Here is a 17,456-nt window from a genome sequence, read left to right as displayed (position 1 = left end):
CAGAAAAAAATTCTTATTGTAGCTGAAAGCAATAGGCACAACTTGCAGCTTGCTGCAGAGCTAAACCATGTGCTGTTGTGAAATCATTCTGATCTACCCAAGCATTTGCATATTGACATGCCAATGAGCACACTAGCATTTTGCTTCAGAATTCTGCACTGCCAAAGCAAATAGCTTTTAAACCGATGAGGTTTCTGTATAATACAGATCAAGAAGAACCTTGATCACATACTTCCAGGAATAAAACAAAGGTCTTCCATTGTTTTAGCAGAAATTTTTAAAACATTCTTTTTTTCCCCAAACTTTATGATGGTTTTCAACCAAAAAAATAAAAAGTTGTGTGATTTCAAAACCTGGTTTTAGTAAAATTTAGTTTTTGAAAACAAGAAGTTTATCAAAACCCAATATTTTTAATGAAAACCAAATTGTGTTTTGCTTTTTAACAGAAAATGTTGGGGGTTTTGTTGCTGTGGTTGTTGAAAATTTAGGAACATGTTGACAAAAATTAAAATTGTTCACAAAAATATTTGAAAAAATTGGTTGATGAAATATTTTTGACCAGCTCTAGTTGACAGGTCAATTAATTTGTTTTGGACAGGTTGTCTTCTCCTCTCACCTGTGACCAGATTTGGAAAAGTTGTGTCCATAGGCAGAGTTTTCATGAATACAGAAAGCTGACCTGTGTAACTGTGCCACCAGGGAATACTGACACACATTGTCAGCAGCATGGTGGGAAGGACACATTGTCCATTGAATGGCAGGGAGAGAGCTCTCTCTATTTCTATGAGCAACTGGAGCTCCTTGTGTGATTCAAGTGCTTTATGTAATCCTATGGGCAAGTCCCTGCATGTGTACAGCCCAAACAATCAGGCTGAGCCCTGGGAAGAAGGATGCCCTAAGACCATGGAGTGGTAGAGTGTTCTGTGCACAGGGGACAGCATGGAAGAACATATGTGTGGAAGATGCAGACAAGCAGGTGAATGGGGTTGCTATCTGTCACGGATCCACAGGATCAATGCTAAGGCCCCAGATTTGGGACAGTCTCACGAAGGAACTCTTTCAGTAAGCCAGCCCCTCGAGTGATCTCACACATCCTCCAGGGTAAGCTACATGGCTTCACCGCCTTCTGCAGCACTCCTGCTTCACACCCACAGCTCTGTTCAGCAAGTCCAACTGAAACATACCCCCATGGAGACTTGTACATTTTTTGGGGACTAATGCGCCTCTCCAAGCATGTGCCGTGACCCTCACACAGCATAGTCAAAAGAGTAGGGTTTATTAGTCATCTGGAACACAGCATAGGAAGTCCCTAGGTTAGCCTAGAGGAATGAAGGTTAAAGCACAGTCCATTCTGGTTAGCCCAAAGCCCAGCCAAGCCATAGAGAAACCCATTGTTCAAGCTTCATCTCTCCAACCTCCTCGATCAGAGCCCCAAGTGTGCCCCTGATTGCCTCTCTCAGCCCACACTTGAACTCCACCCAGTCCTTTGTTTTTGAGCTGGGAAAATGCCATTCAGCCGCCCTGCTGAGAGGCGGGGAAGTTCATATCCCTCTGCCGCGTTGCTTGCTAGATGTCAATGACCAGGCAACTGGATCTGCCATTGTATTCTCAAGAGCTCCATTGATATGGAACCTAAACCCCAGACAATTAGGCACAATTCACACCTGTGTCTTAGCCTGGCCCAAGAGCAAACAGTCTCTTTCCACCCACCAGGAAACAATGCAACATACAGGGGAAACTGAGGCACAAACAGAAGTCATAAAAATATTACAAAAAATTCCCACTTTGTCACTGGTGAAGCAAAGGGGTGGGGGAGGAGAGGGACCCAGACAATGAGCTAAGAGATTGGCTAAGTAGGGTGGAATTCAGGAAATTTTGATATTTTGCCATTTGCTTTTATTCCAAATTGGGACAAAAAGTTGAAATCTCAAAACATTCTGTCGAACAAAAAGTTCCAAATGAACATTCTGATTTGGAAATGTCGAAGCATTTCAATCAATGCTCCTGAATTTAAACATTTCATTTCACTTTGTCAACTTGAAACAAACCCATTACATTTCTGTTTGGGTCTACACTAACCTCTGTGTCTGCCCCAGCTGTTGCAGTTCCTTATGAGTGTAGTAGTTCTAGATCTCTAATGACCCCAGTGATTCCCTGTCCTTGATGTGCCACGAGGGTATGGCAACAGGGAGGGACCATAATGTTATGGCAAATGTAGTCCAGGCAGGCAGCTGGGCCGACAGAGGACAACGGGGGCATGAGAGACCTGGAAATACAACTCCCTGGAGGCACTGGATTGGATTAAGACACAGATCAATGCTGACCCAGAATAAAATGTTTCTCTTGTTCATTTAGATGGAAAAATTTCATTTCAACAAAACCCAGCTTTCTTATGGGAAAACATTTTGTTTCAAATTTTTCAACCGGTTCTAGTCATTCCCCGTTCACAAGCCACATTTAACCCTTTGATTGCTGGAGAGAAATCTGTAGCTAAACCCTTTAGAAGTCAGTTTTAACGGGGACATACCAGCTGCCAAAGGGCTATTTTAGAAAAAGACTTTTAATGAACAAACGAGTTTATCTCACAAGTCTAGCTAACCAGACTTGCAAATTGTTGTTGGTCCATTTGCATGTTACACGTGGCTTTTAGATCCTTTTTCCTGCAGTAGTTGACAGTCACAGCAGTGCTATGCACTTCAAACTGAAATGAGATCAGTGTTGCATATGGGGAGTTCTTTTGTTTGCTGCTGTTATGTAGTTATGATTGAATTTATTTAAATTAACAAGGATGCTGAAATAAAGAATAAAAAGAGTTCTCCAGTTACATTAAAAACAAGTCAACATCTGAATCACTCTTCATATCCCTCTGGGGTGTGTCGCCTGTTTAGGAGTGTCGCCTATTCATAGACTGTATGGTGTGGAGCACAATGATGTCTATGCAAATCACAATGAACCCATTTAAGTCAGTGGTTTCCAGGTTCCACCCACACTAAGACACTCTTTCTGCAGTATTCTCACTCAGAGGGGAATGTTTCCTATTTATAGAGCCTTGCCTGCTTTACTCCACAGCTAGTGAGAACATATCAACCCCCTCTAAGTCACTCAAAGTTGACCTTTTGAATATAATAATTCTAAAATAATAATGCAGCATATACACCAAGAAGTAGTCAATTCAAGCTTCCTGCTAGAGTTTCTTTCCTTAAGCATAAAAATGAATAAGCCCCAGGCAACGCTGTGCATCTCATTTCCTCTGACCTACATATGTGAGAAAAGCTAAGGGCAAAATTCTGGTTCAGCCAGGTTGATTTGACAATCACATTCCACTCCCATAGCCTATTCCCATTGACATGTTATTACACAAATACGAGTCAAGCTATACTCTGTGGGGGAGGAGGGAGAGGGGTATGAGCATATTTTTGCTTTAATATGGCGGGCCATATTTTGCTCTCCAATTGAAGTCCACAGGTAACTAAGGCTATGTCTACACTGCACACTAAACCTGGGTCTTTGGGACCTAGACTTCTGTCTTTAATATTTCCAAGCCTGTGCTTGAGCATCCACATTGGATTGTAAACCTGGGTTTAAAATGGCTGGAGTCTGGTCTCACAGCCATGCTAATGCATCTACACTGTGCTACAAAGACTTTCTGACCTGGGTCTGCAGCTTGATATGCATTCACACTGCAAAATTACTGGACTTAAAGCGAAGTCTCAGAGGGACTCAGGATCTGAGCCACCCACACCCTCGGCAGGGTCTTAGGACCTTGGGGTTGAGTGCTTGATAACCCAAGTCAGACTGGTTTGTTTGTGGAAGGAAGGGAGTGGACTGAACCCTGAGTCAGAGCCTGGGCTTAGTATGCAATGTAGACATACCCTAATAGCCCACTGTGTTTAATAAAATTATACCAGATAAGCTTCCAGATTGATACAAGTAATGTGTTGTAGTAATTTTTCATTCATCTGTATTTGGCAAACTTCTACATGTAGTCCCTTTAAAGCCAGACAGTATAAAACACTTTTAAACTGGAACTTACTTCTGGCAACAGACAATATGTATTTGAGGTTTTCCCGATGGAGAGTTGGATCTTTTGTGTTGTATTTGACTTTAGCAGTGATAGTGATATTGACTTTGAGTTGGTTTTCGACAGACATCCAGAGTTCATCCATTTTCTCCCAGGTGGAAGCATCAGATGAACCTCCAAATAATCCAACGTATTTCCAGCCAAAATACTGCAGACTTTTATGCAGAACTTCCCCTATTCTTTGCAGAGGGGAGACAAGTTTGACATAGGTGTCATATAGATCTGCATTGTCCAGCTTTGGACTCTGGCCACCAAATCCAAACCAGGGGATATTCCAATGAGAAGCCAGCAAACCAGTAATCTAGATGGCAACAAAAAGGGTTTTTTCAGACGTTGTTATTTAATACCAGTATTTAAAATGCAAAGGTTAGACTGATAAGTAGCAGTGAATTGTTTTGATTAATAAGATTTATTGGCATCTGCTTCTCCTCTCACACCAGTTTTACAGCCACTCCATTAATTTTAATTGAGTTATTCCTAATTTACACCAGTGTGAAATCAGAAATAGCCCCCATATTGTTATAGAACAATGATGCTGTATAGCTGAAGAACTAGCTTATCCTGTGTAAAGCCTAAGAATTGGGGTTTAATATTGTATGGACCAAATTAATCCCTGGTTAACTCCATTGACTTCAACATTCCAAATTCTTCCCTCACTCCTCAAATTAAGTGCTAAGAGCTCGACTCATGCCACAAAATGAGGATTCAGATCAAGATTTTGGACATCCTCATGTCTGTGGTTGTTTCAATACGGAGACTTAGTTTGATCTGTTACAAAAGGTAGGAATCATTTTCAAAATTCAGAACAACAAAAGATCAGTAATGACTATGCAAGTTACACAAATTCATACTGTGCTGGTTACTTACATAAACCATGCTGCATTGTTTCTGTTCAACACAGGCTATTTGAAATTAGCGCATAGTCAGGATTGAAATTCACTTTTCTTGAAAATTCATAGTATTAAACCTCAAGTACTCGGAAGTTTTTAGAATGAAAACATGGAAGTATCAAAAACATGGTCAAATCAAAGTTCACTTTCAAATTCAAATGAGGACACAGAAATATTTCATGCTGCAGGCTCTATTCTGTGATAAGAATGATGTGAAAGAGAAAAGTTAGTGGTGCCAATTTGACATTTCATTAATGAAGTCTATTAAAGGAGTCCTGATGATATAGGGATCCCTGTAAAAGTCCAGATAGGTTTCTCTATTGCTAAGGTAACCCATACCATTGATAATCAGGGATAATAACAGGTTTCAGAGTAACAGCCGTGTTCGTCTTTATTTGCAAAAAGAAAAGGAGTACTTGTGGCACCTTAGAGACTAACCAATTTATTTGAGCATGAGCTTTCGTGAGCTACAGCTCACTTCATCGGATGCATACCGTGGAAACTGCAGCAGACTTTATATACACACAGAGAATATGAAACAATACCTCCTCCCACCCCACGGTCCTGCTGGTAATAGCTTATCTAAAGTGATCATCAGGTTGGGCCATTTCCAGCACAAATCCAGGTTTTCTCATTGTCACTTTGGATGGGCTATCACCAGCAGGAGAGTGAATTTGTGTGGGGGGGTGGAGGGTGAGAAAACCTGGATTTGTGCTGGAAATGGCCCAACCTGATGATCACTTTAGATAAGCTATTACCAGCAGGACCGTGGGGTGGGAGGAGGTATTGTTTCATATTCTCTGTGTGTATATAAAGTCTGCTGCAGTTTCCACGGTATGCATCCGATGAAGTGAGCTGTAGCTCACGAAAGCTCATGCTCAAATAAATCGGTTAGTCTCTAAGGTGCCACAAGTACTCCTTTTCTTTTTTCAGGGATAATACTTTCTCTAGTGAGCATCTCATATGATTCTGGCTGCCAGCAAAAGTCAGCCTGAAAGTTTTTCTGCTCTTCTCTCTACCCACAAAGTCAAACACACCTAACAAATAACATAAACACACATCCACAAGGGTAGCCTCCTTGTAGGCTTTATGAGTCACTTCTCAAACAGCATTTAGCATCACCTCATTGCTGAGCAGCTACTGTGGGTCTGTGATTAAAATTATTGGGCAACTGAAATTGTGTAGACCTCCGGCAGGGCAGGGATTCACTGCTGTTATATCTGAACTGGTTACATGGGATGAAATTCACTGGTGAACAGAGGAAAAGAAAAAGACCACCATGCCATATAAGTCCCACAGGCACCGGCTTTCTGCAAAAAAAGCACAAGCTTATTCAGTAGTTTACACTGAGTCATATGACAGGTTTCAGAGTAGCAGCCATGTTAGTCTGAATCCGCAAAAAGAACAGGAGTACTTGTGCCTTTGTCAGTCTCTAAGGTGCCACAAGTACTCCTGTTCTTTTTGAGTCATATGCCGTACCTTTACTGAACAGTGCTTATTTCCCATATCTTATCCCATGCATTCATGGCCATGTATCTCTTTAAATATTTTCCCCATTGACAAAAGGAATTTACATATTTGAAAGAGCTGGGGATCACGTAGAGCTGAGCACAATAAAAGGGAATTTTTTTTTTCCCTCCCACTGCTCCCGGAAGGATATTCACTCTGCATCTATTAAGACTCGATGTAAATATCACTATGGTCGCTTTGGTTAACGCTATGACAGAGTTCCTGCCAGAATTTCTTTGTAACCTACTTTCACACACTCCTAATTGGTTCTGAAACCCACTTTTAAACGTTTATTTATTATTTGTATTAGTACAGCACCCTAGTGACCCCAGCGAAGATCAGGACCTCACTGATCTCCCTTCGGGGGGAGGGATAGCTCAGTGGTTTGAGCATTGGCCTGCTAAACCCAGGATTGTGAGTTCAATCCTTGAAGTGGCCATTTAGGGAACTGGGGCAAAAATTGGGGATTGGTCCTGCTTTGAGCAGGGGGTTGGACTAGATGACCTCCTGAGGTCCCTTCCAACCCTGATAGTCTATGATTCTATATGCTAGGCATGGTACATACACACAGTAAGAGACAGTTCCTACCCTGAAGAGTTCACCATGTAATTGGATACAAGATGCAATGAGTGAGCGTGACGAACAGGAGGAAAATCGGGGAGAAGGAAAGACAAAAGTAATAAAATTGGAGCAGATGGTTCCATAGGTAACTACTAAACCATTTAGTGGCTGCAGATGGACCAGCTTTTCATACTTCATCTTAGCAAGGAGATGTATGTTCCAGTAACTCAGAAATGGCTGAACAAAAATACTCCACGCTTAGAAAGCCGTTCGTCTTCTATGAGGAATTTCTTTTAGGTTTGGGAATGGTTAGTCATGGAGAAATTAAAAATAAAACAATCATAAGTGGTTAAGCAAATACAATTGTTATAAGCAATTGCAAAATCACCTTTAAGCATGCTTTATAGGCGTCCATGATGAGGCCGATTGCACTCACACCATGCCCTCTGTGGTATGATGCAAAGGGGAGAGATGGCTCCTTTCATGGCTAACATTTTCTTATCCCACTGACAATCTTCCCTAGAAATCAGGTTACATTTTGGCCACGTCTAGACAAGGATTCCACCTTGGACCCAAAATCTAACCCACCACTTTCAATGCCAATAAAACCTTTCTTTGTGGTGTTTACAAGGAGGCATGAAAACATATAGTGGAAATTAGGTTCAAACATAACTACACACACATTACTCAGAGTAGCAAGTGTGTGAAGGTACAGAACTGGTTGACAGACTGTTCCCCATTACAGCTGTATTTCTTTGTTTGAAAGAAGAAAAGGAGGACTTGTGGCACCTTAGAGACTAACCAATTTATTAGAGCATAAGCTTTCGTGAGCTACAGCTCACTTCTTCAGATGCATATCGTGGAAACTGCAGCAGGCTTTATATATACACAGAGAATATGAAACAATACCTATTCCCACCCCACTGTCCTGCTGGTAATAGCTTATCTAAAGTGATTTCCAGCACAAATCAAGGTTTTCTCACCCTCCACCCCCCCACACAAATTCACTCTCCTGCTGGTGATAGCCCATCCAAAGTGATAACTCTTTACACAATGTGCATGACAATTAAGCTGGGCTATTTCCTGCATAAATCCAGGTTCTCACATCCCCCCCACCCCCATACACACACAAACTCACTCTCCTGCTGGTAACAGCTCATCCAAACTGACCACTCTTCAAGTTAAAATCCAAGTTAAACCAGAACATCTGGGGGGGGTAGGAAAAAACAAGAGGAAACAGGCTACCTTGCATAATGACTTAGCCACTCCAAGTCTCTATTTAAGCCTAAATTAATAGTATCCAATTTGCAAATGAATTCCAATTCAGCAGTTTCTCGCTGGAGTCTGGATTTGAAGTTTTTTTGTTTTAAGATAGCGACCTTCATGTCTGTGATCGCGTGACCAGAGAGATTGAAGTGTTCTCCGACTGGTTTATGAATGTTATAATTCTTGACATCTGATTTGTGTCCATTTATTCTTTTACGTAGAGACTGTCCAGTTTGACCAATGTACATGGCAGAGGGGCATTGCTGGCACATGATGGCATATATCACATTGGTGGATGTGCAGGTGAACGAGCCTCTGATAGTGTGGCTGATGTTATTAGGCCCTGTGATGGTGTCCCCTGAATAGATATGTGGGCACAGTTGGCAACGGGCTTTGTTGCAAGGATAAGTTCCTGGGTTAGTGGTTCTGTTGTGTGGTATGTGGTTGTTGGTGAGTATTTGCTTCAGGTTGCGGGGCTGTCTGTAGGCAAGGACTGGCCTGTCTCCCAAGATTTGTGAGAGTGTTGGGTCATCCTTTAGGATAGGTTGTAGATCCTTAATAATGCGTTGGAGGGGTTTTAGTTGGGGGCTGAAGGTGACGGCTAGTGGTGTTCTGTTATTTTCTTTGTTAGGCCTGTCCTGTAGTAGGTAACTTCTGGGTACTCTTCTGGCTCTATCAATCTGTTTCTTTACTTCTGCAGGTGGGTATTGTAGTTGTAAGAAAGCTTGACAGAGATCTTGTAGGTGTTTGTCTCTGTCTGAGGGGTTGGAGCAAATGCGGTTGTATCGCAGAGCTTGGCTGTAGACGATGGATCGTGTGGTGTGGTCAGGGTGAAAGCTGGAGGCATGCAGGTAGGAATAGCGGTCAGTAGGTTTCCGGTATAGGGTGGTGTTTATGTGACCATTGTTTATTAGCACTGTAGTGTCCAGGAAGTGGATCTCTTGTGTGGACTGGACCAGGCTGAGGTTGGTGGTGGGATGGAAATTGTTGAAATCATGGTGGAATTCCTCAAATTTGGTGAGCAAATACTCACCAACAACCACATACCACACAACAGAACCACTAACCCAGGAACTTATCCTTGCAACAAAGCCCGTTGCCAACTGTGCCCACATATCTATTCAGGGGACACCATCACAGGGCCTAATAACATCAGCCACACTATCAGAGGCTCGTTCACCTGCACATCCACCAATGTGATATATGCCATCATGTGCCAGCAATGCCCCTCTGCCATGTACATTGGTCAAACTGGACAGTCTCTACGTAAAAGAATAAATGGACACAAATCAGATGTCAAGAATTATAACATTCATAAACCAGTCGGAGAACACTTCAATCTCTCTGGTCACGCGATCACAGACATGAAGGTCGCTATCTTAAAACAAAAAAACTTCAAATCCAGACTCCAGCGAGAAACTGCTGAATTGGAATTCATTTGCAAATTGGATATTATTAATTTAGGCTTAAATAGAGACTTGGAGTGGCTAAGTCATTATGCAAGGTAGCCTGTTTCCTCTTGTTTTTTCCTACCCCCCCCCCCCCCAGATGTTCTGGTTTAACTTGGATTTTAACTTGAAGAGTGGTCAGTTTGGATGAGCTGTTACCAGCAGGAGAGTGAGTTTGTGTGTGTATGGGGGTGGGGGGGATGTGAGAACCTGGATTTATGCAGGAAATAGCCCAGCTTAATTGTCATGCACATTGTGTAAAGAGTTATCACTTTGGATGGGCTATCACCAGCAGGAGAGTGAATTTGTGTGGGGGGGTGGAGGGTGAGAAAACCTGGATTTGTGCTGGAAATCACTTTAGATAAGCTATTACCAGCAGGACAGTGGGGTGGGAATAGGTATTGTTTCATATTCTCTGTGTATATATAAAGCCTGCTGCAGTTTCCACGATATGCATCTGAAGAAGTGAGCTGTAGCTCACGAAAGCTTATGCTCTAATAAATTGGTTAGTCTCTAAGGTGCCACAAGTCCTCCTTTTCTTTTTGCGAATACAGACTAACACGGCTGTTACTCTGAAACCATTTGTTTGAAAGCTCTGTGTGTAGGCTGGGTTAACAGTATAGAAGAGCAAACTATGCTTAGTGTCACAGGTATAACAGGTGTGTGAGTAAGCACACTGAGTAGTGAAGTGGAAGAGTGACGCTAACAACAGAGATTCAGGGAGATTACACGAACAAACAACTACGGATACTCTACTGAAAGTGGTCAATGACTGAAGATAAGCATTTTTGTGGTGAGCTGTGTCTTTTACAAACGGAAATCTACTTGCCGAGGGCTGCAGAGGTGAACATCAGGTAAAGGAACTTCTGAAAAGGGAGAATGTATATGAATCAGCTGGCCTGGGTGAAACAGCTTTTAGAGTGTAAAGGGAAACAGTGAATGAATTTACATTTGGATTTAATTTTGAAGCTCTATGGAGACACCAGAAGATTGGGGGAAAGCAAAACAACATACCAGCATTCAGCCAAAGTAAGAAGGGTGATCCTAGATCTAATTTAGATCTAATTTCTAAACATAGTAAAATATTGAAACAAATATGAAGAGAGAAAAATAATCACTAAATATCTAAAAGCAAAAGGTGCCAGAAACTATAAATAGTCTACATTCATAAGAAACTAATCTTGCCAGACAAGCTTGATTGGTTTTTCTCTATTTTTTTAAACACAGAATTGCAAAACTAGTAGCTAAAAGAAGCACAGTAGAAATGTTATATATCTGGATGTTAGTAAAACGTTTGCTAAAGAATCTTGAAAGAGCGTACTTGTTGGATCATATTAGAGAAGTTCTGTATTAAAATCACAAATGAGTTTGATTCCCCATAGTTTAAATTCCAGGGTATTACTAATTAAGAGATCTCTTGGCTTTTGGTACTGTTTCTCTCCCTCTATGTGTGAAACTTGCAAGCTGCTAACTGGTTTCAGAGTAGCAGCCGTGTTAGTCTGTATTCGCAAAAAGAAAAGGAGTACTTGTGGCACCTTAGAGACTAACCATTTTATTTGGAAGTGAGCTGTAGCTCACGAAAGCTCATGCTCAAATAAATTGGTTAGTCTCTAAGGTGCCACAAGTACTCCTTTTCTTCAAGCTGTTAACTGTGTTAGTACATTCTAAGACAGAGTCTGTTCTCAAAGCAATTCTTTGTAACAACAACTACTCACACAGAGAGAGATTCAAAGCAATACTCTGTAACAACAGAAACAGCACCCAGAGACTCCCCGCCTTTTTGTTGTATTCATCTCGCTTTGTTACCAATTGAGATTAAAATAGAGATAGAGGATGTATGTGGATGGATGCTTGGTGTGGATAATAACTGAATGATCAGGGAGGTGCCAGCCTAAGAATCCAGTGTCCATCAGCTGAAGAAGGCGTCAAGTGGAAATAACCAGAGGACCCCCAGAGGGCAGACTGGAATCCACCCAACAGCCTCAAGAATGGGAGAACCAAAGAACAAGATAACATCTGGCAGCACGGAGCCGTCAGGAATGTGCCATCTGCTGATTGATTCAGCAACAACATGATGAAGCAATTCCCATAGACTGGCTTAGGAAGAAATTCCTATAAAAATGGACTCTAGAAAGTGAGAACTTTGGGGTCTGATTCTGCAAACCAACTTCCAGGAGCATCAGACAAGGTCCTGCTCCCTCCTCATGTCCAGGCCACCTGGCCAATGGCTTGGCATGAGCAACTCTAAGGCTGGTAACTATGATAACAACCTTGCAGAATCTGTGTGTGTGTGTGAATGAATGTGTGAATAAATATGAAATTGAATGGAATGTTATAGCTATAACTAACTGCTTACTATGATTCTTTCTGTATTCACAATAAACGTGGCATTTTGCCTTTTCCCCTTTAATAAGATCCTGCTGGTTTTTATTTTATTGGTATAACATACTCTGAAAAATCATTTAAATTGGTTTGGGTATCAGCACTGTTTTGGGATCACAGCTGGACGAAAGGTGGTAAAAGACAGTAGTTAAGGCATAGGATTTAGGAGAGCTGGGTTCTATTCCCAGCTCTGTTGTGGGACAATGGAAAAATCATTTCACATTTCTGGGACTCTATTTCCCCTTCCATTCCTGGGCTGTTTAAACTTGTTGGGATAGGGACTATCTCACACTGCATTTGTACAGCAGTTAGCACAATGTGGTCCTGATCTCAGTAATTAATATAAGTAATAAAGTCAAGGTAATTACAAAGAGCAGTGTAGGAAAGAATATGACTGGGTGCCATGGACAAGTCCTTTGCCCATTCGCATTCCATCCCTGCGAGCCTGGGGATGGAACCTCCATTATCTAATCCCGGCAGTTGCAAAAGATGCTGCCTTGAGCTGAATCCCCCAGGCCTGCCATGATGCCATCCCTGGAGCATGCTGCTATAAAGGAGTGGTAGGAATAGTGAGAAGGTCCAGTGCACTTCTGCACCCAGAATGTGACTAGAGTGTGAACACTAGAGTTCAACTGGCTGGCATGAATATTCTGTTATTAAAATCCACACTGATCGCGAGCAGATCACAACTTTCATGAATTTTTCTGTCACTTGAAACTATTTGCTGGATACTTTTTCACCACCGTATTTCAGCCTGCAAGCTTCATCCTGGCAGGGCTGCTTTGACCATCAAGCTATTTGGATTGGACGTGCAGGTCATATTGTATGGTTCTGGTCCCTGCGTAGATGGGTATGATTCCCTCGAGTCAGGTTTCCAGTGTGGATCCTTGCAATTGCAAATGTAACACTAACAGATCCTGGTCGTCGGCAGCGGGATGGAACCTAAGACCTCTGTAGCTAAATGCATGAGCCTCTACTGCATGAGCTAAAAGCCACATAGCCTTTAGCTACGTCTGTAGCAGACTCATTAATCACTCTCTAAGTGGTCTGAGTGCCACTAAATGGGACAGAGCACCACACCCAGGAGGTGTGTGGGTTACACAAACACCGAATTTGTGTTCCAACATTCCTGCCAAGAAACTCACTCCTTAGCTCACACATGGCAAGCAAATGTGAAACTGCTGGGAGCACAGCCACGACAAATCCATTTAAGAATTCAAAGGCGCATTCATGAATAACCGTGTTCAGCATCCATTAGCTACCTCAGGAGTGTGTCACAGACAGTGAGGAAGGCAGGGAGATAGAGGAATGGGGGGGTGGAAGAGAGGAGCCTGTCTACGTTAGTAGTAGACTCACTGCTAACAGTGGGTGTCAGTGACAGGCAGAGCTGAAGCAGTGATGAGCAGAGCTTGCCTATAAGCGTAGGCCAGGACAAGCCAGGCTCAGCAGTGTTAGCCATGGTTAATACATGCTCAGAGCAGGGCTATGGTGTGTTATGGGGAGCTCTTGAGGACTTCTCTGAGGGCATTGGCGCGGAGGCTCCAGTATTATTTCCATCTAGGACACCAACCCCACTAAGGCCTGCCTGGAGAGAGAGTATGAACAGCACAGATCCAGAAGGGAGCTAATTAAGCTCTGACTTCCTTTTTATTAAAGAGAATTTTCACCATATCTCCTTGCCCACTCTTGGGGTCAATGTGCTACAGTGGAGAAGCCAAGGGTTACTTGCTCCTCGATATCTCAAGCCTTTGATGTCACAGAACTGCTGAGAAGGAAGCTCTTTCCCTATGGGCACCATGCTCCTCCCACGCCCCAATTCTCCAGCTTCGGCTCCCTCCCGGTTGTATTATTATTCGTTATTACAGGGGTGCCTAAGGGCGCCTGTCCAGGATCAGATCCACTTGTTGGACCCGTCTCTGCCCCAAAGAGCTCCCAGAGTACATTAAGGCAGGATGCAGGGGATGGATGAGACAAACAGAGAGATGGGGAAGTGAAAGACAAGCAAGCAAGTTTTTGTACATTAAGTGTAGATCTCTGCTCACCATCCACCTAGCCAGCTCCTCTGCAGCTCCTCATCTCCCTCTCCACCTGCCTCTTTCCCGTGGCTCTTGGTAGGGGCCATCTGCTCACTCACTACTCCTAACTGTGTGGGCCCTTTGCCCTGCACAAACCTCTGCCCTCCAATTGTCTTTACAGCTCTCCCTGGGACAGCCACCTCTCCTTTACATCCCCCAGCTCCTTCCCCATGGTGCTGCTCCCCGCAACCCTCCCTTGCACTCTAGCGCCCCTCCCACTGCACAGGAGCAAAACCCACCCCACTCGCATTTCCCCGTACACCCCCTCTCTCCCGATATCCAGGTCTGATTATTTGAAATATTTTGCAATGAGGGAATTGATATGGTCTGAAAAACACTTTCCCAGGTAAACAAGCCCTCGATTTGTCACAGGAAGAGAGCAGGAATAGGCTTGAGAATGGGAAGCAGAAAAGGCAGGGTCAGGAAGGAAGGGGTCAGAAAGGATCGGGGAATCGGGATCAGAAGGAAAGGGGTGAGATCAGGGACTGGGAATGGGTGGCTGGATAGGAACTAGCAAAGTCAGGGAAGCTCTGATATGCCCCTGGATCCAACTTCAATACAAACATGTCCCAAGCAGGTGGTGCCCCCTTGGAAACTGGCTGCTCCCTCAGTGGCCTCTAAGACAGCTGGCCCTAGAAGCATCTTTCTGAGACACCTGGGCTGCTGTCTCAAAGTCTGATCTCTGACCACTGCCTATGTAGCTGAGCCTTGGGAGCACACGCTGTGGCCTCAGAGACAACAGGGGATCTCCCAGGCCAAGAGACATGAAGTTAACTGGTGTGAATGGGGAACTGGGGACAGCGAATTAAAGAAGAAGAAAAAAAGAGAGAAAAGAAGACAGGAAAGAGAGAGAAACTACAGAATAAAGTAGATCTGGTGGTATCTATACCAGGGCATAGCATGAGGGGCAGAGGGCCTTAATTAATCATCAATCACCAGCACAGGGAAATTACCCTGTTACATTGATGAATAGTCCCAAGGAGAGGAGCAGAAACACCATCAGTTGGTATATTTAAACCAGATGGGACAATGCACCAAATGGACAGGTCTAGGGAACAATCCTGCAGCAATGGCATGGAAAGTTGAACAAGAAAGACTATTCCAAACCCACTTCTATAATTAGAAGCAGAAACTGTGAGGGGTGGGGGGTAATCCCACAGTATAACAGATTCTGCTTATTGTGAACTTTGATATGGCAAAGCTCTATTTGTAGTCAAAGTCCCACATTGTTTTATTGCCATGCAATGTGCGAACTGTAGCTCTGACTATAGTGCAAACAAACCCGCACTTTCTCAGGAGGAAATGAACATCTCAAAAGAAAGCTAGTTCTGATGGGATTGGCAGGCCAAAGAGATTCAGATGAACCTTTGACCGTTTGGATTCCAATCCAAATAGAACAAAAACTCTGGGCCTTTTGCCTATCACTGCTTACAAGTCAGCCACCTTCTTAACATTCTTACTAAAAGGTCTTCAGTTGTTTCCAGCAGATTTTAAAAGAACAATTTTCACAACAACAACAAAAATCAATCCTGTTCAATGTCACTGAGGTTTGGCTTTTGACCCATGAAACTTACTGGTGTAAAACAAGAAGATTTGACTTACAGAAGTAATTCTATTAACTAGCCATAAGTAGCTTCGTAAGCAGAACAGCTGAGATTTTCAAAGCTGCCCGTAGAAACTGGCAAACAACCCCGGCAGGCAACTTTTTATAGCCTATGGGAATAATTTAATATGGGCATTTTAACAATAGACAGTAACTTATCATTCTTCTATCCTGAGATAAGTTGGGGGGGGGGGAACTGTGTATAATAGCCTGGATATATCTGATAGACACAATGTCCTAGACTTAGAATAAGTGTTATTTATTAGGAAGTATCACTTTTATCCTTTCCATGATTTTCATTAACTTTCAGAACTGATAGTTGCCCCCTCCCCCCCCTCCAAGGAGCAAATATCTTAATTTTATTTGCAAAAAGAAAAGGAGTACTTGTGGCACCTTAGAGACTATTTGCTACAGCTCACTTCATCACAAAAGCTTATGCTCAAATAAATTTGTTAGTTTCTAAGGTGCCACAAGTACTCCTTTTCTTTTTGCGGATACAGACTAACACGGCTGCTACTCTGAAACCTGTCATTAATTTTATTTTTTCCCTTGATTTGTACACTGTGCCCTAAGATCTAAGCACACATGCAAACCAAAATACATTTTGGACTGACAGCACAACTAAAATGCTCCCTGCCCATCAGAACTAACAACATTCTCCCCCTTAATTCATCCCTCCACAAAAGCCTGTGAAAGGAGATCAGCTTTGCAGAATGCTCTGAAAGCCAGCAATCTCAGGCTGTATCAGACCAAGGATGAGGAAAGCAAGTTCCAGAGTTGAGAAGAATTCAGGGGAAACATCTTCCCAGGAGCCACTTTCCACAAGCAGCTGTTAACTCAAGCACCAGGGCTAAATTCACATCTTTAAGGTAGCCCAGTTAGAGATTTATAGGTGAAACACAACTCCCTGAATTAGTCAACTCATAAGAAAAGCAGAAATATACACAGTACAAAGAGTGGCAAGGCTGGGAGAGAGAAAGTGGTGGGAAGTCATACCTACCTCAGCTGCTTCTGAGCAGACAGGTCCGAACAGGGCCAAAACGTTCTCCTCCTGAACCTGATGGATGAAAGCATTGACGGACTTCTTGGCATCACAGCCGCAATCAGCATAAACAAAATCCAAGGTGTAGTTACCCAGGTAAGATGGGTCTGTATTGACTTTATCAATGGCAATCTGGATAGCTGAGCCCAGCTTTCGGGCACTAAGTGGGTGGGAAGCATTCCAAGGAGCTTGAAATGCCACAATAAGCTGAGAAGTTTCCAGTCCACAATCTAAAGCATTAGCAAAGACCACAGCAATAAGTGTGATTGCGGTAGCACTGTGGAGAGGAATCAAATTCAGAATGAGCCTGCGTATGTAACAAGGACCCATTCTGAGATCCACGCCGACCCTTAACTAGCTGCACATCAGCAATATGGAAGATTTCACTTTCCTCCTGCTCTGAGTGCTGCTTATACTATTGGCTCCAATGACAGCACCAGCTCCTTTGCCTGTGACATGATTTTAATTAAACAATGCTAATTAACTGAACCCTTGCTCTCCAGAGCATTTTGCAATCTATCCTTTCAGCAGGGTCCTTACTTTGGACTTGATGCTGCAAGTCAAGTCTGCTCAAATATTTTACAGCTTTCCGTTTCATT

General features: G+C 42.9%; 1 protein-coding gene across 1 annotated transcript in view; it reads right to left on the bottom strand.

The window, feature by feature from the left end:
* LOC140915217 (guanylate cyclase 2G-like) overlaps positions 1–17,187 on the bottom strand; it is a 44,861-nt gene extending 27,674 nt beyond the window's left edge. Inside the window, exons 1-2 of the mRNA XM_073354790.1 lie at positions 16,816–17,187; positions 4,034–4,382 (exon numbers count right to left, since the gene is read on the bottom strand). Coding sequence (XP_073210891.1) covers positions 4,034–4,382; positions 16,816–17,187 — 721 coding nt within the window. The remainder of the gene's footprint in view (positions 1–4,033; positions 4,383–16,815) is intronic.
* Positions 17,188–17,456: the final 269 nt, after the last annotated feature.

This window comes from Lepidochelys kempii, chromosome 7 (genome assembly GCF_965140265.1).
Source record: "Lepidochelys kempii isolate rLepKem1 chromosome 7, rLepKem1.hap2, whole genome shotgun sequence".
NCBI classification, from domain to species: Eukaryota; Metazoa; Chordata; order Testudines; family Cheloniidae; genus Lepidochelys; species Lepidochelys kempii.
The sequence above is the reverse complement of the archived record's forward strand: the minus strand, read 5'-3'. Positions and strand labels throughout refer to the sequence as shown.